Source organism: Chiroxiphia lanceolata, chromosome 6 (assembly GCF_009829145.1).
Source record: "Chiroxiphia lanceolata isolate bChiLan1 chromosome 6, bChiLan1.pri, whole genome shotgun sequence".
In the NCBI taxonomy this organism is placed as follows: Eukaryota; Metazoa; Chordata; class Aves; order Passeriformes; family Pipridae; genus Chiroxiphia; species Chiroxiphia lanceolata.
In genome coordinates this window covers 43,430,092-43,451,844 of record NC_045642.1, presented here as the reverse complement: position 1 = coordinate 43,451,844, position 21,753 = coordinate 43,430,092, and the positions used below count along the sequence as shown (strand labels likewise).

The 21,753-nt window shown below is 38.2% G+C and overlaps 1 protein-coding gene across 26 annotated transcripts in view; it reads right to left on the bottom strand.

Annotated features, from left to right (window-relative positions):
* The window catches only part of NRXN3 (neurexin 3), a 1,006,081-nt gene that overhangs the window by 551,384 nt on the left and 432,944 nt on the right, over positions 1 to 21,753 (bottom strand). For all 26 annotated transcript variants that reach the window (XM_032692472.1, XM_032692493.1, XM_032692495.1 and 23 more), the window contains 2 exons: positions 6,285 to 6,404; positions 422 to 803 (listed from right to left, as the gene is read on the bottom strand). In XM_032692472.1, the coding sequence (XP_032548363.1) occupies positions 422 to 803; positions 6,285 to 6,404 (502 nt within the window). The remainder of the gene's footprint in view (positions 1 to 421; positions 804 to 6,284; positions 6,405 to 21,753) is intronic.

Below are 21,753 nucleotides of genomic sequence, written 5' to 3'. Positions count from 1 at the left end.
GATTCAGCAGCCCATATCCTTTTTTTTCCCCTCCAGTGAAGTTGGCAGAAAAATGAGTATTACAGGAAAAAAAAAGGGAAGTGGGTAGAGAAGAGAGATACAGAGCCCTCAGCACATTTCTTCCTCCTCTGTGCTAAGCTGCGAGGTTAACAGGACAAAACATTAGTCTAGCTACATCCAAACAACTTAAAATATTAATGCTGCACACTATAAAAGTGTTTTTGCCTCAGCCACAGGAGGAAGACAGTGATAAAATCCGGAGTCTTAAGCTTAGTGTTTATGTTTAAGTGCTTTGTCTTACACCTCACCAAACAAAGACAACTTCAGTATGAGGTGAATTCTCTTTATACAAGCATTTTAAACTTATCTATAAGTAAGTTTATCTCTAAATAAGCTGGTAAAATATAACAAGGACACTTACCCCTTGACTAGTTCAACTGCAATAAAGTCATTGCCATCACCACTGTTAAAGAGGATGAAACCATCAGCTGAGGTGGTCTTGAACTGAAAGAAGAGGTGCATGGACGTATAAGCCTGCAAGGTGGCCAAGCTCAGGTAGCTGCTCTTAGTCTTGAACGTCACAGGGTCAGCTATAATGTTGCGGAGACCAAAGCGTGCCTTCAGCTCGCAATAGTCAATGTCACCATTCTTGCACAGGTCAATGTAGAGCATCCCGTTGAACATGAGGCTCTGGAGATGGCCGATGAAACTGGAGGGGATAACAGAGATGTACCGTTTCTCTGTCATGATCCCCGTCTCAATGTTGTGGAACTCCAGGCGAGTATGATCACCAACCATTGTGCCTGAAGGACAGAAACCAGGAGGAACATCAGGGATAAGTAATAGGTTATATGGAGCTCTTCACACTCCAATTTCCAGACTAATAGCAGTACTAACTTAATCCTATCTGATCACTGCTGATAGCTTGCATAAGAATGTATAGAATCTTGGTGGAGACACTTTAGTCTAGCAGTTGCCAAAATCTGGCAGAAAAGACAGGTGTAAAGGGCCATGGGCAGTAAGCTTTCTATTTTCCCCTGTGCTTCACAGACTTCCTTGTTTGTGAAGAAGACCAGGTCTCTCCCTTAAAGCCTACAGTGATGTATTTGGTCCAACAGTTCATCTGCCAAACAACTCATACACTTCTTAAACAACTCTTACAGGTGCGTTTCCTGAAAATATTTGATAAACATAGATTAATATAAATAGAGCAGTGAAAGAAGTGAGAACAATCACAAAATAACTAATATTTTTTTCTGTTATTCTCTCCTGGTGCTTAGCTTGATGTTATTTCTCTTAAGAGCACAGCAGGAGGGAAACACACAAGAATGCAACAGGCAAAAAGCCCTCTGTATATTTAAATTGTATATTTAAATTGCCAGCCTACCATTGGGCTATTTGCCACATCATTACAGATTTTAACCTCTCAATTAAAATATCCAAGCTATTCAGTATACCAAATATGCCGGACTACTCTTACATCATATTTAAATATTTCAATAAGTGTCTAGGCACCAGTGCAGACACAGAACCCACACAGACACATGAAATACAGCAGTATGCTATCAAGACAACTCAGGCAACATCAGAATGAAAACCTTTTCAGCCAACCTTATTGTAGTCCTCCACAGTTCTTCATCAAGGTAGTTTTAACTATTTAGTCACACACGCAAGTATGAGGAGGAAGGAGAATCAGAGAGGAGCTGTTACAGACTGACCACAGCTACCATTCCCCACCCTGTGCTCCACTGGTTGAGGGCAGTGAGTCAGGAATGAAGGAGTCAACCCAATAAGAGAGAGGGTGGGGAGCAGTGTTTTACTTTTTGTCTTTGTTTCTCACCATCCAACTCTTATCTTTAATTGGCAGTAAATTAAATTTTCCCCAAGTCAAGTCTGTTTTGTTCACCATTGTAATCACTGCACAGGCAAAGTCCTTCCTTTTAGAAGGTTTTCCAAAGCTCTTAGCCACACCCCTTGTTGGTCCCTCTGCCTCTAATAATATTTTAACATGCTGATCAAATTCACCAGGTTTAAAAAACAGAAGGGATGAAAATATTCAAATTCACACTAGTTTTGTGAAATTTGACAACTGGATAAAGACCTGCATAAATGCTTCCAGCGTGCTGCAGATAGACAAAATTTAGCAACAGTATCCTACTTGATTGCATCTCCTGGACAGTAAGCATATATACACAACTCTTGACTCATCACTGCAAGAGATATTTCTGAGGCATTGGGATTATACCTGGGAATCACACTAGTCACCATAACCAAATCCAGGACAAATTCCTCTTAATTCCCATAGGTTATACCAACTGGGACTTAAAAGCTTTCTCATATTCTGTGTTCTCCCCTGAAATCTCCTAGCATTTCTTACCTAGAGAGTTCCTTGGCATTTAAAAAAGGAAAAAAAAATTTAAAAAATTGCCCTTTCAAGAGTATTCTTACTAATGCCAACATAATCTTTTTTTTTTTTTTCTCTTGTGGATAGAAGGAAAACTGGACACATTTGAAAAGATACTTGAATGATACATTCTGGCTTGTGGTGTATGAATAGTCAGATTAAATAAACTCATGGTCATTTTCTTGCTTAGAGCCTCTGGAAACACTGAAATATTCCTAAATCGCCCCTCATGATCATAACATTTTTCAGTTTATACTTTGTCCAAATGTGATCAAGTTTTATGCAAAGACAGCAAACAAGCACAGTTATTAGAAAATATGTTTTCAAGTATCTACTTCAAATATGAAGAAAAAATGTTACACAAACCAATTTATTTTTTCACTTATTCCCAATTTCAGCAGTGGATCTAAATTTAAAGGCAATTATACAAATACCACTGAAAGCTTCAATCCAAGCAGATAGAGCTGATCAAACTTAGAAGCAGCTGAAGACAGTCACATACTTCTGACTTTTTAGAAATTCAAGTGTCAAGAACAATGCAAATGTTTTAAATCCTGGACCAGTTCTTTACCAGAAATAATATTATTTTAGTTTGAAAAAGGCCAGTTCCCAGAAACTGAAACAGTATATTCAGAAGTTTGTTTAGACAAACTTTCTCACTTCCACTACTGTGATTTTTAGAGGCTGTTTCAGCTTCAGTGTTATCAAATGAAAAGTTATGATTTTTTCCAAACCAGAAGTGTACCTTCTTAAAAATAAAATTAGAAGAGTCTCTTTAAAAAAAAATCCTGCTTCTTTACTTCAAAAAATTAGAAAAATTAAACTATGAGATTGCAAGGACTAAGAGCAAGAAAACTCTTCCTCTTTGTTTTTCTGTAGTTAGATAAACATAAAGAAGTAGTGGTGGCCTGAAGGAGAGAAAAGCCAGGACTGGGAAATCTGGAGTATGCTGGGACAGGGAACCCAAATATAGGGGGCATTAAAAATGGAGTGCAGGAGGTTAGAAGAGCTGAGACCAGAATCTTAGAAGAGGTGAAAACTGAGAAAACGGGGGCTAGCTTAGGAAAAAAGAGATAGTGCTAGAAGCAGTAGTATAGCAAGTTAAGGGTATTTCAGTGAAAGGCTGAAAAGAACATGGCAATATAAGAGCAGAATCAGAAAAGAGATGCAATATCCTAGAAAATCATGGAATGAAATCCAATATTTTCTGATCTCATTAGCTATCAGCCCCACCTTCAGAGTTCACCTCCAAATCCTCCTCTGTGCTCTATAGAGAGTATTGTAACTACTACAGCAATCAGAAGCTCTTTAGTTCAAGTGGTATTTGGGTGTTTGCACGATGCTGTAGGGTGGAACATATCTTCTATATTTGCATCTCATTTATCACTAATGTTCTAAGGTGGATTGGAATGTGGAACGAAGGTTTTTGATTAAACAGCAAAATGCTGTCCAGAGGAATTGCATTCTGTTTCTGCCTTAGATGTCCTACAGGAAGCCAAGTCAGACACTTCATTACAAATTTTTCATCGGTGGTCATTAATTGTCTAGACCTAATTCTCCAGGTAGCAGGGTTGAACTAATTTACAGGATATAATTTACAGACATGCTGAATCTTTCTGATGAAAATGAGTGAAAAATCATGCCAAATTTGTACCAAATACATCCAACTTTAATCTGGTGCCTTGTTTCCAGACCTGTAAAATGGGAAAAAGACGCCCACTTGCTTCACATAAGAGACAAGGGAATAAATCCAGTTGCAGCTTCTTAGTTCTGTATAAATACATTGACGAGTAGCACAAAACACACACACATAAAATAAAATAAAATTAAAAAAACCCAGTTCTATATTTAGAGCAAAACTTAGCTGGTATGCATTGTTCCAAACAAGTAATAAGAAGATGGAAATCAAACAGGCTGTTTATTTTTACTGGGGCCTAATTTAGACTTCTGATCTATGTCTAAGACAGCAAGAATCCTGTGGAAAAATCTATGTGACCACATCACTCAAGACTGTTATCATCTGCCCAAGGAAGTGGGATGCAGACTGCACAGAAAATCTTAACTCTGGCTGTTCTGACTTTTGACTTTGACATGATGGCATTCTTTTAACAGATATTTTTAGCTGTAATGCATCTTTAATTATGTAATTCATATACTTGTGCATATGCGTATCCTATTTTGGTATAGGATTGTATCATTATTATTTATAAACTCAGTTCCATGAAAAAAAGACTTCAAAAACAGATGGCTTTTGGGGATTGATTCAGTAATGCAAAGAGTGCCACCTCGTGGGGCTTCCTAAAATAGCATATCCTAGAAGAATTGTTCTCCAATGCAGAAGTAATAGGGACGAAATGTTTGCCAGCACATGTCACTAACTCAGAAAGTTCCCTCTTAAATAAAATTTATTTTTCCTATAAGCTAATTTTGATCAAGTCACCCCCAAAGTTGTCTTCCAACAACCAGAGGGAAAGATTTTTCTAGCATATGTTTCTTGTTCTCTCTTGCAAATTCACAGCCCATACAGCGCAGCACAGGGCAAACATACCTCAAACCATTTTACTGCAAACCCATTTCTATTGGTTTATTTCAAACTTCTGGCTCACGGCTTTCCAAATAATCTAAATTACTACAATATTTAAAATTAATCACAGTCGTACAGAATAAAAATAACTTATTTTCAGAGATTGGATACAGGAAAAGCTTTTTGCAAAAAAACCTTTATGCATACAGCAGCCATTACTTCTAGTTGCCTTCCAAGTAGAAGCTTCAGCTTCTGACAAAACATCATGGGTCACAACTAAATAAACATACCCACATCAGTGTTGAATCCAGGGTTCCCGTTCTTTCTGATTCTATTACCAGCCTTCAGGCTGCTGATGTTTTCCTCAAAAAACAGCTTCATACAGCTATTTACAATTATGAGAATTTTAGACCTTCAAAAAAAGATAGATAAGTTTCTGGCTCTTGCAGTTATGGAAAAATGGACCAGAAAAATGTAACATCTAAAATTTTGTAATGAAGAAAAGATCAATCTAAAGCACCTTGATCATTTCAATGCAAATCTCAACCTGGGAGACATCAGCTTTCCTGAGTGATTGACCTTTTCTTTCCTCCCTTCAACTACGTTTCTCTGCAAAAAGAAGTAGGAGCTCAAAAAGCTATCTGAAAAAAGGGTTGACATACTCAATGTGATATGATACACTCTGGTGAGTCAGAATCCTCCCTAACCTCTAAAAAAAAGTTGAGAACAAACTACTTTGCTTGCTTTTTCTTCTGGAAGGCTCTGAAACATAAGCACAAGAAGTTGGATTAAAAAAAAAAAAAAAAACACACCAAAAAACTAAGAACCCCTCCAACTGCAAAAAAACCCCTAAACAACCACACCCACACAATGAACAGTGGAGACATAAATCCATGCTCTCTAATACATGTAATGAATACTGGTTTATCAAAGGACAAGTTTTTGCAGAGGAAAGTTTGGAGAGCCTTGGCTTTGATTCCACAGCACTGGAAACCACATTTGCAGCTCAGGAATGGGGTATACTCACATCTAACACAACTGGAGCCTGAAGCAAGAGAGAGTGCTGCTTAACACCTCTGCAGTCTCAGGTATATATGTAAGCTTATCTGTCCCCTAAACTTATATTTCATATCGTTATAGTTGTCACAGAAGTTTCTGGTGCTGGCTAAGAAGTTAGTCTCTCAGATCTGAGCATTTGTTTTCAATACAGTAACACTAAATAATACACAAGTAGTAACAGAAAGGGGGGGGGAAGAAAAGATACAAGAACAGGGAGAAGGGGCTTAATGGCAGAGGAAAGACTGGGAATAGAGATACAAAGATAATGATCAAAAAATAGTCATACATCACACTTACCCTCCGCAACATCATCATCCACGATCAGCTTGAGGCTCTTTCCTCGCCGAACGACCCGGACTGTGTGCCACTCATTGTCATTGAGTTTCTGCCCAGCGTAAAGAGTTTCAGGTCCCTTGCCTGGGGATGGTGATAGGTACAGCAGTTAAAGCCAAACCCCCACCAGCTTAGTACTTGCTCATTGGGAAAAGTCACCAAAATCAACCTGGTGTGAGACAGACCAGTAGATTGTATAGGTGCATTACAACCTGGAATCAACACTCACACCTACATCTTCCCAGCTCACTGGAGTCAGGGTCACAAATACTTCCACTCAGTCAAGTGCCTTCCTCCACAGAGCCCAGAGGTCACACGCATTTAAAACGGGTAGAAACCTCTCTTGTGCTGTGGTACTAATTTCCAAATATCACATTGTACAACACACTGCAGTAATAGGAAAACAAGCTGATGACTGAAATATCTCTAGAGTGGAGTCATTACAGCAGAATTCTGCTCTTCTAAGAATCTGGATTTACAACATCCCCAAGGTACTTGGGATTCTTTTCAAAGTTAAACAGACTGGTCTCTCAACACTTCAGTATCAAACACCAGGTTGGTTTCAGTCTCAAAAAAAAAACAAACGACTTAACCCAAAACCCCCAATAACAACAAAAAAGCCCTACATAACTTCAAACCCAATCCCTTAAAAAAAAAAATAATCACAGAGAGAAAACCACTCACCAACCTGGCTGATTGCTTTAAGGTTCTTTGGCAAAGAAGCCTAGCTTTGAGGTGCTTACTTCACCCCCTGAATTATAAGCCAAAGGGGAAAGAGGAGCCATTTCTTCTTCAAAAGGTTATACCACAGTTGCCCTTGCAAACAATGCTCCTGGGGAAACAGCATTAGTGCTACCCATATTCGTTCAGTTTTGCTGCTCACCCATCACAGTTGACAGGCAATTACTTAAAAAATTAATTGTTCAGATTACAGGACTGGAACACCTCACTCATGTCAAATGGTAAGTGAAATTGAATAATGGTGTGTGCTAAATTAAAAGCATCTAGCCTCATTTCAATACAGTATTAAAGTGGTGGGTTTTGATCCAGGTATATCAGAAAAATGCAGAATGAGGACAGCAGAACTTTTTGCACACTGGGTCTGGACCCACTGCCCAAACTGACAAAAGGGGAACCCAAGAAAGTAAAAACAAGACACATTGAACTTAGTAAAAGAGACGGGACAGGGACAATGAGGCACTGCTACAGATCAACATACTACATTGGTAAAACTACATCAGATAGCCCATAGTCCACAGTATGCACACTGCCTAATTAGTAACATTACTGTAACTGCTTCTCACCAAAGGAGGAACATGGGTAAAGAAGGTGGTGTCTCACTCAGTTAGGATACGTGTACTAGAGGAATTCTACAGAAGGAGACCAAAACAAAATTAATATTCTGTTATTCTCCTTAAAATATCATGCAGTTCATGCTAATAAAAAAAGGAGTTTAATATCTTTTCAAATAAAGCCCACTGCTAGTCAATTTTACCATAAAGCAAGAGGAAAAAAATATTTTTCTAGAGACCTGAAAAATAAGAATCAATCTTGGATTAAAAGGATGGGGTGCTATATATTGCAGTTACAGAGAATATGTCCTTAACAGGAGAAACCCATAAACTCTGCAATTCCTCATCCATATGCCAAAGTCACATTGTACCACATATATAAATCCAGTTGTACAATGCAGCTAGACCATGGCCAGAAAGCTTAAATTCTTTGGAACCAGAAAAACAAAACTCTAACAGACTCCTAGAAAGTTATGCTTGATTTACATCAGTGAGTACAATTTATCCTGGAGCAGAATTCACAAAATTATATCTCTAGGTGGCTAGCAAAATTATTGTCTACATAAAAATATACTGCATCAGTTACTGTAATTCCACACAGCCACTTTCCAGGTAGGAAAATCAAAGAGTTCACCTGGACCTGTGTGTTTTCATAATGCCACCTGAAAGCAGAGGAAGGATGGGGAGGGGCAGCAAATGTTTTTTAAAAAACAATCTTTTCCACATATTTATTAGAGCTCTGGAGGCCTCAGCCAAGAGAACAAGTCAGGTGTGCTGAAGACCATTCAGCTGACAATGCAACGCTTTCTATGCAGCAGCTCTGTGTTCAGCATGGTTGAGTAAGTCACAGTTGCCGACTGTCTAGCTCCCATTTTTCAACCCTACCCTGACAAAACAGGGGTCAATGAAAACTATCTGGTTTGCCTTGTCTTGATGCCCACTCTAAGACTTTCAAAACAAAACTGTGACACCAACAGAAGTTATATGACTAGATTTTCACAAAATGTAGCTTAACCGATTCACAAATAAATGAGTGGAAAGTTTCAGAATTCCCACTCCTTTTTCCAAATGAATAATGTTGTCTACAAATGAGATTATTATTTAGAAGTAACAGATTAATAGCTTGGGCTATTAAATTTGAAAATTAAGCACTGCAGATGCAAATTATTTTGTTATTTAAGTCCATGTCTTGATCAGCCAATTTTATATTTGATCAGTTGAAAGAACAACAACAACAAAAAAGGTTTTAATACTTTTGTTCACTCACAACCCTCCAATTTGCATGCACCAATGGGCGCTGGCTTCTTTTAGCAGGGTTACCCAAATAACATCACATGCAAAAATTCAATATATGAGCATGCTTAAGACCATGCAGGTAAGTTCTTCAAACCAGGCATACCTGAGCTTAAAACACAGCATTACAAAAACATTATTTTACTCTATTCAAACTGTTTTATTTTCAAATGCTTTCAAGACATTTACGCAGCAGGTAGGTTGACCTGAAAAGCACCAAAATTTTGCTTCATTTTTCAACTGAGAGTGGGCAAATGAATTGCTCCTCTCTTTGTTAAGCTTCCATTGAATTCTGAGTGGTTCCAGGCATTTTTTATAGAGGGATTCTCGCATCAGGATGCCAAACTTCATTTCATTGAGCACAGTTACTACATGTGCTGTTACTATACAGATATTTATCACAGAGTCACAGAATATTCTGAGTTGGAAGTCATCAAGTCCAGCTCTTAGGTGAATGGCCCATACAGGCATCAAACCCATGACCTTGGTGTTGTCTAACCAACACCATTCTCTAACCAACTGAGCTGATCTTAGGTATATGTGTGATCAATTTTTAAAAGATGACTTGAAGATTCCTAATCCAACAGTTGTCGATGATGGAGAAAATAGAAAGGAAATGGGCCACGTGTATCAGCACCATAATGCTCTCCCTAAGTACCATCTCCTACCTGGTAAGGCATTTCTGCAGTCTTACACAGCTAAACACACAGAACTAAGTGTATAGACCAACATTGGTGGGGTTTTTGTTGTTTTGTGGGTTTGGGGTTTTTCCTCCTTTTCCTCTTGCACCTACATCATCCTTCAACAAGAATAAAACAGATGTAGGAGGAAGCAAAGCAGAAGATTAAATGGAAAGATGAAAAAAAAAGTCAAATATTTATGTCTTCCCTTTGTGCAACATTTTTTACGATGAAAAACAAGGAACTCTTGTAGCAGTGTTACAAGTGATACACTTGGGAACACTTTCTATTTATAATACTTTGGCAGTTGGGCATTTTGTAATTTCTGCAATTTATTTAATTTTTATCGTTACAAGAGTAAAGGACAACATAACAGTAAAAAGAATAAGAAAGTTTTTACTATAGCATCACTCCAGTTGGTGTCTCTGGCCTTCTTGGTCATTCCACCCCCCTTCCTAATGTCCTCTGAAGAACTGTGTGTCATACAGAATTGATCACTAACTTTCATTTTCCAATTCAAATGAGGCAGATTAGTGCATATTCCTTTTGCGCTTTGCAACAGCAAATGCTACTTATTGAGAAGCAAAACTGTCTGCCTCTTAGGCATCCCCCAGTTCTGGACATTAGTTCAGCTGCAGTTCAGGTTTCTTGAGCAAATATTACTTCATTCAGCTGCAGTGATTCCTTCTCATGCTGTCATGAATCCTCTGATATCTACTCAAACCTGTGTGCATACTGTTCATAAAAACCAATTAGTATATGCTTTCAAACATGGAAGAACTTCATCCAATCTGCCCAGTGTGTCCCAGTCATTATATTAAAGGTGCACTGCTGCTAATTAATAGCTTGGCTCAAATAGACTACATAAAAGTGCCATGAATAAACATGCCAAAGTATAAAGAATCAAAAAGCAGATCATGCTTTCTGAAAATGCCAAGTTGCTTTCCACATGGCCCCCAAGAACTTGTTTGTTTAGAAAAAACAATTGGTAAGAGGGATGCAGTTCTGACAATAACTCTGAAGACACTGGTTCTTATCCACCCTCAGTGGCGAACAGCACACAGAGTTTCCCTCCTATGAAAGGTAAAGGAGAAAGAGGGTTAATCCCCTCTGCAGTTCTGCACAGGTGGATCAAAAGGTGTGCTTTTACCCATGGTGCAGGCTGTCATCATCTGATCCGTTTATAAGATTAAAATGACCTTCATGAAACCAGACTGTCTTCATTATTGTATATATTATCCAATATTAACAGAAGCAGTCAAACATTTCAGTCTACAGAACACCAGGAGAGACAGCCAGAAAGCACATTGCCATCTTGAGGAGAATGGGACAGGCATTTACCTCATTACAATTACAATGATACTTAATTCTACAGTGATCCTAATGCTTTCTAGGGAAGACCCTCAGTAATGTAAAAAGGTTTTATCTGCTTTTTATTTTTTAATTAAAATGCTCAGCTACTATCTCAGCTTTTTTCAGTGGCAAGATACATTTTTGTGTCTCTTTTATACAGGGCAACATCCCTCCAAAATGCCATCAGCATCTTAAGGCAGGGAGGGGCTGGGAAAGGGAAGGTTCTTTATCCTCCCTTTTTTTTTCCATTCTTTTTTTGTTTGTGTTGGAGGAGGGACATTGATTATTTTTCCTTACACTTTCACATAATGACCAGAGAAGTTGTGTGGTTTGCTGTGCAAAATGTGTGCACACAGATTTGTGAAACACAAGAATGAATCACGAGACCCAAAAAAGGGAAGAAATGGGTGTAAGGACAAAGATGCTGGCAATTTTTCACACACCTTTATGGTTTCCTGATATGTGGCAAGATCTTGCAAAGAACAGGTCAAATATCAAAACACAAGAATGGCTCAAAAACAGAGCTGGCAGTTCTGAAAACCTTCAATAGCTTTCAGTCCTGGTTGAATATAAGTCAGTAGCGTAAATTTTGTTGGTTTTTTTCAGGCAGCACTAGTATGGACAAAGTGTTTTAGGAAGGTCTTTTTTTTTGGCCAGGATCTGCTGTTCAACTCCAGGAGCATTGCTCATTACTAGGAAACAACTGGCAACCCCAGACTCTTCATACATTGCAGACATTTATGTAGATATCCCAGTCGAATCAACACATATTCTTATACATACACACTTGTTTTGCTCATATACAGGCTTTAGAATACCTCTTTTCAAGAAAACTTTGGCTGCCAACAAGGAATAAGTAGTTGCACTTCCCTACAGATAGTCAACACCTTCACTGGGGACCTTACCTGCACCAGTCTTTCCATTTCCTCAAGGAACGGGCTCATCTCCAGGTACTACTCCACACATTAAACAAAACACAGCATAGACTTAAGAATCAACTTTTCTGTAAGCCGTGCTAAAAACATTCATGTTTACAGCTTTACACAGTAGCTTCATTGTGAAAAATCAATAAAGTTGAGATGATTTACACCAGCCTACCCAGAAGCAAATTTTAACTATTTGCATTCGTATAGCCATAGAAAGTGCATACACAAAATCCTTTAACCACCCACAGAGTCAACTATCCTCATAAGTGCAAATAAGAATTCCCCCAACAGCCAGACTTATAAAATGCATGTAATTAGCTCAGCAAATAACTGAAAAGTAGCAAGACCACCCTACTAGCTCCCTCAAAAATTCCCCAGTCTCCATATAAACTCAACAAAAAATAAGTTCAGTTGGGTTTAATTATTTTGGATACAATCTATTTTAAAATGCCTTTAAAAAAAAGGCCCTTATTTAAAAAAAACAAATCCCACAACACTGTTCCTTGCTTTTGCTATAAATACATGTAACACCACATTGAATGACTGTTACTTTCATTTGCAGATACCCTGGCCAATAGCTGTAATAAGATTCAATGTAGATTCAGGCTGCATTCAACATGACTGCAGCGTTTTCATATGGCTCTGAAACAAAACTTAGTGCAGAAATTGAGGTTTATGTCTTTCAGCTGACATGGATATAATTTGTGATTAAGAACAAGAAAAGAGATTATTTGATTGCATATGCAGTACAGGTCATACATGGCACAAACTGTGCTTATGTCGAGGTTTTTCCATCACAGGCAGTGGGTTAAACTCCTTGTTTACCTCAGTTTCACTGCTGCTCAGTTTTAACAGTTTTAGAGACTACTAACTACTGTGTATGTACAGCAGAATCATTTTTAACAGGAAAACATTTGTGTTAATAGGAACTTGATCCCCCTCAAACGAGTTTAAATAGGAAATTTCAATTTCAGTAAAAGGAGGTTTCAATTCTTCCAAAAATAATTTTATTCTGACTTAGAAAATGTTCAAAATGTTTTTTTAGTTCAAGATAAATGAAAAAGTTTTCAGTGTTTAAAAATAAAATGAAGTGTTTCTAATTATCTATTCAAGATATTATTAATTTTTAATGATAATAGATGGGTTTCCATTTTTATTGAGTGTCCACTTTTACGGAAAGGGATTTTATTTTATATTCACGACCAGTAGGGAGGTCAAAAAGGACACAGAAGTATACTAAAAAAAAAAAAAAATCAAGTATTCAGGCTTCTAAAATTAAGATTCACAAGAGTTTCATTAAATTAGCTTCAAAGTGATTTCAGTCACACTGGTTGAAATCAGACTGCTTTGTTTTCAAATAAGGCTGTCACATGAACCACTTCACGTTTGCCAAACACCTTATATTGCTGTTACTAACAGATCAGGGCAACAAAAGCCTCAGCATAGGTATAAAGAATTCAGAAGCTGTTGCGTTGTGACTCATCTACAATTTGCCCAAGGAAATATTTGTACATACTGGATTTTCAGAGAGCAAAGCTCAAAAGAGCTTAGTGTAAGCAAGCTAAGAATGCAGGCAATCACAGAGCAGCGTCTCCCCGCAGGGAGCACCACTAGAGGGAAACCGCATTCACTGCAGCTGCTGCTTAGACAGTCCTATGTGAGTACAAAGGAATTACAGGACTTGAGTTGCTTTCCAGAGTTACTCTCACCCGCTATTTTGCTTTGAAGATGACTACACCTCAGTAATTATTAGAATGACTCTAAAACTTCAACCTAGTTTCACCCCCATAATAGTAAATACCTGTTTATTTCAGATGCTTCATTTAATGGATGCAATTTGCCACGCAAAAAATGAGTCTATGGCTTAAGAAATATGCAGAACCACACAGGGTTTTACTGTAGGGCAGAATTTTAAAGCAAATATTACAGGAACATTTATGCACACACTGCAGTACACCACAACAGTAATAAAGAGGAAAAGAGCTTCTATTTTAAGAGAGTTTTATATTTTATTAGCTTGCCAGTAATGCAGTGCGAAACAAAGCAAGATGCAGGGGTGACAAAGCTAGAGATTTAATTCTTCTGTTTATTCCTGCATAGATATAATAATACAGATACCAAACCCAAATATCTTCTCACTAATCCCACTGATGTACCTTACTTGAAGCATAGATAAGACTGTGCTACCAACAGTAAGACAGCTGAAGTTTTTCTTCCTGTTTAGTTTCAAATGTTCCCATAAATGCTACAAAACAAGTGGGTTAATCATGATGATAGTGAGAAAAAGATGCTGGAAATGAGGCTGAGACAACTGGAGTGAGTAGTATGATGTATCACGGAGACACACATACAACAGCAACGAAACAATTTGACTGTTAACTGCCTGGATGAGATTCAAACTATCTAGAGGGCAAAAAGCATGAATCAAATGTATGAGTCTTTAAACCAAGAACAGCCATCCCCTCCCTCACCCCCACCCCCCCCCAAAAAAAAAAAGCCTTTTGCTTTTGCTATGTTAGTAAGGAACTACATCACAGTAGACTCAAAAAGCTCCTATCATTCCATTTAGCAAGTGTTCTCCTGCTCTAATTGCCTCTATTACTTCATTTGAAAGGATTATTTGAATTTTGGAAAGATCTGTGTTGTAGAGGGGTTTTTTATACCTTTTTTTTAAAGTATTATAGTAACAATGTCTCATCTCAATCTGAAAAGCAAGGAGAACAGAAAGCAGGATAAATCAGCAATGTATGTGGCAATACAGTGCCTTACAGTAATTGCATATATGTGTCTTTCAGGAAATCAGAGACCACCTTTTAACAACAGCATAGCACCTTTGTCCCCCTGTTTCAGAACACAGAAAATAATGCCAAAGAAAGAGACTCCTCTTCCCAAAGGCACATTTGGCAGTTTGGAGAGAAAAAAAGCCAAGCCCTTGAAGCTCCAGTGCCAAATATTGCATTAAAGTATTTTTTAAAACGCTGTTTAGGACACACTGCACCATCCTTACTAACAGCACAGTATAAGAACAGAAGACAGTCCTGTTACCAACACTTCTTTAAGCTGATACAAAAGGCAAAGAACAATAGGATCAATTAGGAGGACCTAAATTGCTTTGTCAATTAAGGTACCTTTCCCTGTGGCATCTGAGTGCCTAAGGTATTACAAATGCACACAGTTATCTTCATGGTTGCTAGGACTATGACATGAACTAGCTTCAATCTGCCTCTAAAAGCGTAAGTCAGTATCACAGAAATTACGTCTAAGTGATTACAAAGCCAGCAGGATTCAAGTCTTCCACAGGGGGTGCAAAACACTGCAAACACTCTTGAGGTTTAGCTCCTTTTGCAATGCTAACTTCATTCTGAAGGTGCTGACTCTTTTTCATGATCTATGGAGTTTTTAAATCCTCCATTGCATATTAGCCAGTGGTAATAAGTCTACTGAGAACCACGGGTATGCTGGGAGGGAGAACATATAAAGGTATACAAATCATACTACTAACAAGTACAAAGAGTAACTGAAATTTGCAAGTGGAAATCTTATGTTTTCAGATGATGCTAGTGAACTGTGTGTGCATAACTGGTAATGCACATTGGTTCCCTCTGCCTGAAGTGAGAAACTATTGAGAGAATGATGGTAAGTGGTACTTGGACCTAACATGGAAGAGTCTTTTTATTTCACTTAAGGAGCTATTGAGGAAGGATCAAATGCTTCTGGAAAGCTGAGGGATCAGCAGTGCAGACCGGAGTGTTTAATGTTAAAGGCATTTAAAAGCTTACCAATCTCAAAGAGGTATCCTTCACAGGGAACAGAATAGAGACCTCAGCTCCTCCTACATTTTTAAGAGTCATTGACTATTCTCTCATAAGTAGGAATGGTTAGCACGAGATAGTGACCACATAGCAACACCAACAAAACTTTTGTGACTGAAATTCTTCCTAATAGAGCATTGGTACATATTTTACCTATTTAAGGTAAGCCAAATTGCAGTAAAGACTGTACATTTCCAGGTTACTACCAGAAAACAAGTATGACCCAGTAAAAACACTTCATGGGGAAGTTCTACTGAATTGACCTATACAAGGAGTAGAGACATAGAAGAGTTTCTCCAAATGCCCCTTTGTCCTTTCTCGAGCTACAAGTTAAATACTTCTTTTTAGTTGCCATCCTCTAGGCCTTTCATTTTCATCTTAGTATTTGCAGAATTCCTCCTTTTTCCAGGACACTACAATGCTAATGCAACCTTAAAATAAAGTTGGGGGATACTGCTGACCACATTTTACGAGGTGGAAAGCGAGACAAAGCCCAAAGCATCACAGTAAAAGCTTGGACCCTCCTGAATACGTTTTCCTTTCCGTTTAGCAAATGTTACAAAAATGGATAAAACCTTACTGAAATTTGGAAGCCATATCTACACAGACTACTAATTTTAAAGATTAAGACATATCTTGCAGTCAAAAAGCTGGTTATAAGTCTAGTTACAAATAATTGTTTAATGGCACTTTAACCCTTCTATCTCCAAATACCTCTCAGCAATTGTCACAATGCATACTCCCAAAACACCTGGGACCCTGCTGAAGAAATCCACCTGAGTCATAGAAACAAGATCTGTGTTCTCTGATGAATATCCTCCTCAGGTGCTTTACAGATAACTACCAATTTCCAGTCTACTGGTAGCATACACTGGTTTCTTTCTACCTGAACTGAGAAACCCAGATGAGAAAGACAAGTGGTACGTAGGCCTACAGGCAAGAGACTCCTTATTTAGCTTAAGGAGCTATCAAGAAAAGATCACAGGCTTCTGGAAAGCTGAGAGATCAAAAGTGCAGACTAAAGGATAGTTGAGGATTTACAGATAAAGATGACATCTGAGGTAACTATTGAGAACTCCTTTGAAATTCAGACCTTAAAAGTCACAGCTTTCATGTCAGCTAAGGAGCACGTAAAGGACAAAATGCCCTGGGAGAAGAGGAGAGAATGATAAAGTTAAGCACATAGCTTTAAATATACATGTATCTCTCTGTCCTCAGAGCTCCCAATAACAAACAGTGTCTAAGATCCAAACTGATGCCATCCCTCTTCTCAAACATACCTCTGAAGTCACTTAATTTCATGTGTATACCTTCATACAAATCCTCTATGTTTCCTACAACATCCAGGTGTAATTCTAATATAGCTAAAATTAGATAGGAATGTACCAGACAATTAATTGGACGGAGTCATCTTAAAACAGCAACAGACCAGGAGAAAGAGAAAAGACAAAGCAAGCAGATCTCTTCCCACAGGAAGTAGACTTACTCCTGGAAAGGTACCATCAGCATTTGGAGGTCTCCTTTTCTTGCCCAACACACAGAAAACTAATGCTCACTTTCAGAATAGCAGAGTTCTGACAGCCAACAGATCATGAACTGAACACAAGGAAGGAAAGTAGTGACTTTATAGCTCCTGAGATCCCTGTGCATGTTCATCAGCCATCTTGATTACAAGGGTTATCAATCCTTGTGCACTACAGTTAAAATAGGACTAAGTAGCCAGCATTGTAAAGTTTTTAAAGAAATAAAATCTAGTGGCATTGAGGTTACATATTAGTTCAAGCTGTTTCAAAGACATTTAAGCAATAAGGTTGTTTGACTAGCAAGCAATAGATGTTGGCCTCTAGCTAAGCTGTGAAAACAGTTGATTAATGGCATAAGCTTGTCAGAAACATTTCTCTAGAACATCTATTTCTTTCCATTTCCCATGGAAAGTTTAGTGACAAGTACACTTTGTTTTCCATTTCCAAGTTTGGAAATACATCCTTTTGCTCTGAGAAAAGGTTATTTCTATGTTGACTGTTTGAAGACAAGCAAAAAAACACACCCCAAAACTACAAACCTCCCACATGCTCCTTACTTCCTTCTCCAGTCGTCTGTTTGAAAAGGAGGTAGTGACTGTTACAGGAATGGGGAGATTATATACACCTCTTTCCCTATGTATTGTTCCTAATGATGTCTTTATTTCTAGCTGGTGAGAAGCTGGTGTGCTGCAATATTGAGCAAACCAATATTTCTCTAATTTCTATCATTCACAAGAGCACTGTGAAAATTAATCCATGCGTGTTTAGAAAGCATTCAGATCCTATGCTGAACAAATGCTGTAACACTACTAAAATTTATACAGTCCATACCATCAGCAAACATATAATTTGAAAACTATCACAGCAGCAGAACATTTAAATCCTCTTTAAAATGTGGATCTACATATTCTACAATCAGTGCAAGATAAACACAGACTAGATAGCTAGAACAGACTATCAAGTCCCAAAAGTCAATCTGCTGAGGAAAGTTGACACCCAGGACTGCAACAGAGTGCTAACACAGGCCATGATACAGACAATTGGCACGACTATACAGGGCAAGGGTTTTAAGCTCTCTATAGTTCCCTTAATTTCAAGAGGAATAAGGGGTTTGGGTTGGGGGTAGGTGTTGGGGTTTTTGCTTTGTTTTAAAATGAAAAAGGATAAGGTATTTTAGGATGATTCACTAAGACTTGTAATCCCACTGCAGAATCACTCAGGGAAAACAAATGCCATCACTTAGCTCATCACATCCCTATTATATGATGAAGTAAGGATTTGATGGGTTATTCAAGGCAATAGCCAAGCCTGGAGAATGAGGATTAGATCTCAGAAGCCTCCTGTTCCTAAATCTCAAAAGGACTGGTTCTTCAGGGGCCAGGTTTTTATAGAAATAAGTACTTTCATCTGCAAGTGCCATATTAGCCTGATCTCACAAGAGTCTTCTAAAATACTGCATTGTTTAACACTCTACAAGACCACAGGTCAAGTTTGGGGGTTTTTGGGGGTTTTTTATGCTTTTTTATTTGTTTAACCTGTATTGCTAATGGATGCTTTAGATCACTTGTTGTAAACTACTCTCTCTCACTGCTTTGTGGGCTTTTATCAAGCAGAGCATTTCCAACCAGCAGTCTGGGAAGGAGCTGGATGGCATATGTGAAACTTGCATTGCTTGAGTGACAAGCAATTTTCCCCAGTCACCAGCCTGAGGTTTATCACTGAATGGTTAAAGAAACTTTTAATATGGAAGAACACTTAGAAAAAAATAATTTGGATGCTCCAGGTCTACGAGTTCTTCTCATAGCTTGAGCCTTAACATCCAGTTCTCTCCCATTCCCTCAGTGGTGAAAGGCTACGAAATCACCGTGGTGACTAGAGGACAAGCAGTGACTTTGATGTGTGCCCTGCCACTCATGTAGCCTATACGAAAAGGTGAAAGGGAAAGATGACAAAGAGAAGGAAACAAGTTTGAAACCAGACCTGCCTAGAGGCTCTTTAAACACCAAACATCACCACCACCAAACACGAGTGCAAGCCTCAGCCTGAGCCTTTGGAGCACTTCACACTTTGGGATGCAAACTCAGTTACTCCCTCCAGTCCTGCCCAGGTCTGCCCAGCACCAGGGCTGTGCCACATGTCAGTGGTGCCCCCACAGAGCAGCTGCTACAAGCCCTTTGCACAACCAACAGCTACATCCCTCTGACCCTTGCAGCCGGGCTGGACCCCTTCTTTGCTAGGAAGACATTCCAGGGTTTCCCTCTCATTTATTTATTTGTTAGATTATTTATCTATTTATTTTTAAAAGAAATTAGTTCTGACCCTTTTACACTGCAAAGATTAATTAACGGTATCTCGAACTGACAGTAGTTCACTTTTAACAAATGCATGTGCACAAAGTCAGTGACAGCTTGATTTTCAGAGGTGCTGAATGGGAACTGTATAGCATATCACCCTGGAAAATCAGATGGAGAGGTATATAAATTCAAAGTCTCAATAAACAACAGAGCACTGCTATATCTCATTGCTAATTTTATGGGAAGGGACGCATTTATAGATGTCTCTCACTCACTCTCAAGTCCAGTCTTAAAAGTTTCTAAACATCTGTATAATGCAAAGCAAAACATTTGTATAATGTTAAATAGCAATAGGTAGCTGAAGTTTTACCTATAAACCAATCTATTTGTACAAACCTGCAGGCAACTGGGTCACATTTAATATCCCTTAACATCACTGTCATTAATTTCCAGCAGGTACAGAGTAAAAAAAAATGCCAAGTCCTGCTGAGGTGAGTCAGAATCTAAGGACTTCTGATTTCTCAATCAACATCACTAGCATCACAAAGCAAAACAGCTTCTAGTTTTATACCAATGCCAACTTTTAATGAGATATCAAATGCAGACACATGGTTTCATGTAAAGAACAATAAAAAGACTATTTCTATCAGAACACCAATCTAGAACAACCATCTGGATCAGGAAACTTAGTCTTTTATATTTATAGTCAAATAAGCAATAGCCACATAGTCAAAAATCATGCACAAAACAGCTGTTCTCTCACCAACACAAAAAAATATTCCTTCAGCATAAAAAAAAAAAAATGCAATGTGAAAGTGCACCTATCCTGTGAATTTTCTCTTTTATAAGTCACATCTGATTATCTACTGAAGAATTCTAGCTGCCAGAATATAAATACCATGATATCAGACTACAGCATTAAGGTGAATATATATACTATATGCAAACACATGTTTGCAGAACAAGAATTGGACCACAGAGGTGCTGCCACAGCACAGATCATATCTGGCACCTAAGGAATACAAAGAATGGGAGGCATTTTTGGTTAGTGAACAAATTGGCAACATCGGCAGAAGGAAAATTACTTCAGGCCAATCTGAAAACATCCTTGTTTTTTACCCTACAAAAGCAACCAAGAAACAGTTCTGTATGGAGTTTTCTAAATTCAAAGCTGAATAGGGCTGAAGTACTCACACTATGCCTTCTTTGCTGTGGTATTCAATGGCAAGGTCTGCCCTTTAAAGTTTCTGACATAAATAAATCCATGGGACCAGAAAGATCCCATGCATCCAAATGTACTGAGAAAGCCAGCCACTGTTGATGCAAGAAGACCTTCAATCAGCTTTGAAAGGCTGCAGTCACAGAGGGAAATCCCAAAGTGACAAAAATACTTTTAAAAGCTGGCCTTGTTTTTAGTGAGTTGGACTACAGACCTCCAGAGACTACTTTCCAACCCATGCTGATCTATGAAAACATTCTATTTCACTGGCAATCAGAAGTTTTTGTTTTCACTGACTGGGAAAGGAAACAATTTTAGAATAAGTTAAACACTGAGACATTGTTAAAAATAAAAAGTCAAAATATTTTTATATAAAATGTCATAATATTTTTTGCCATTTCTTTTTTCATAAGTACTTGCCAAGTTCAGACTAAATTGACAAATAGACTCAGTCAACATAAATCTGCATGTTTCAGCTAATAAACTGTTCAAATGAAAACACTTAATCTAGTTGTACTTGGCAGCTGCCTTCAGCAATACTGCTGCTGAAGAAAACTCCAAATATTTGTGAGAACAACTTCTATTCAGAGAAATTGCATATAAAATTAACTACCTGAGGCGAAGCCTATGGACTAACGTCCCTTTTTACCAATATTTATTAAGCTAAGGTACTGACCGACATACATAAAACTATTCTTAGCATCAGATACGGAAACCACCAACCTCAAATCTGTATCATCACTCAGGAAGACTGTCCTGATTAATTCAGATCTATGAACTTGAGTTGACCAGCAGCTTTGCTGTACAATGAGCAGGACGTTCTGCAGCACACTAAAGCAGACGCCTTTTCCACGTAACTTATTCTTTCGGACTGCAGCTTAAAATGGCAAGGATGCTCATAGTATATTCTCTTACAGAATGATCCCTAAAGAAACAGGTAGATTTTGCATATAAATGTCAGTAGAGAGTTTGCCCTTATCAAACAGATTTTGATTTTTATTATCTTCATACCTAGAGATTTGTCAAAAATGCTCCTGTCAT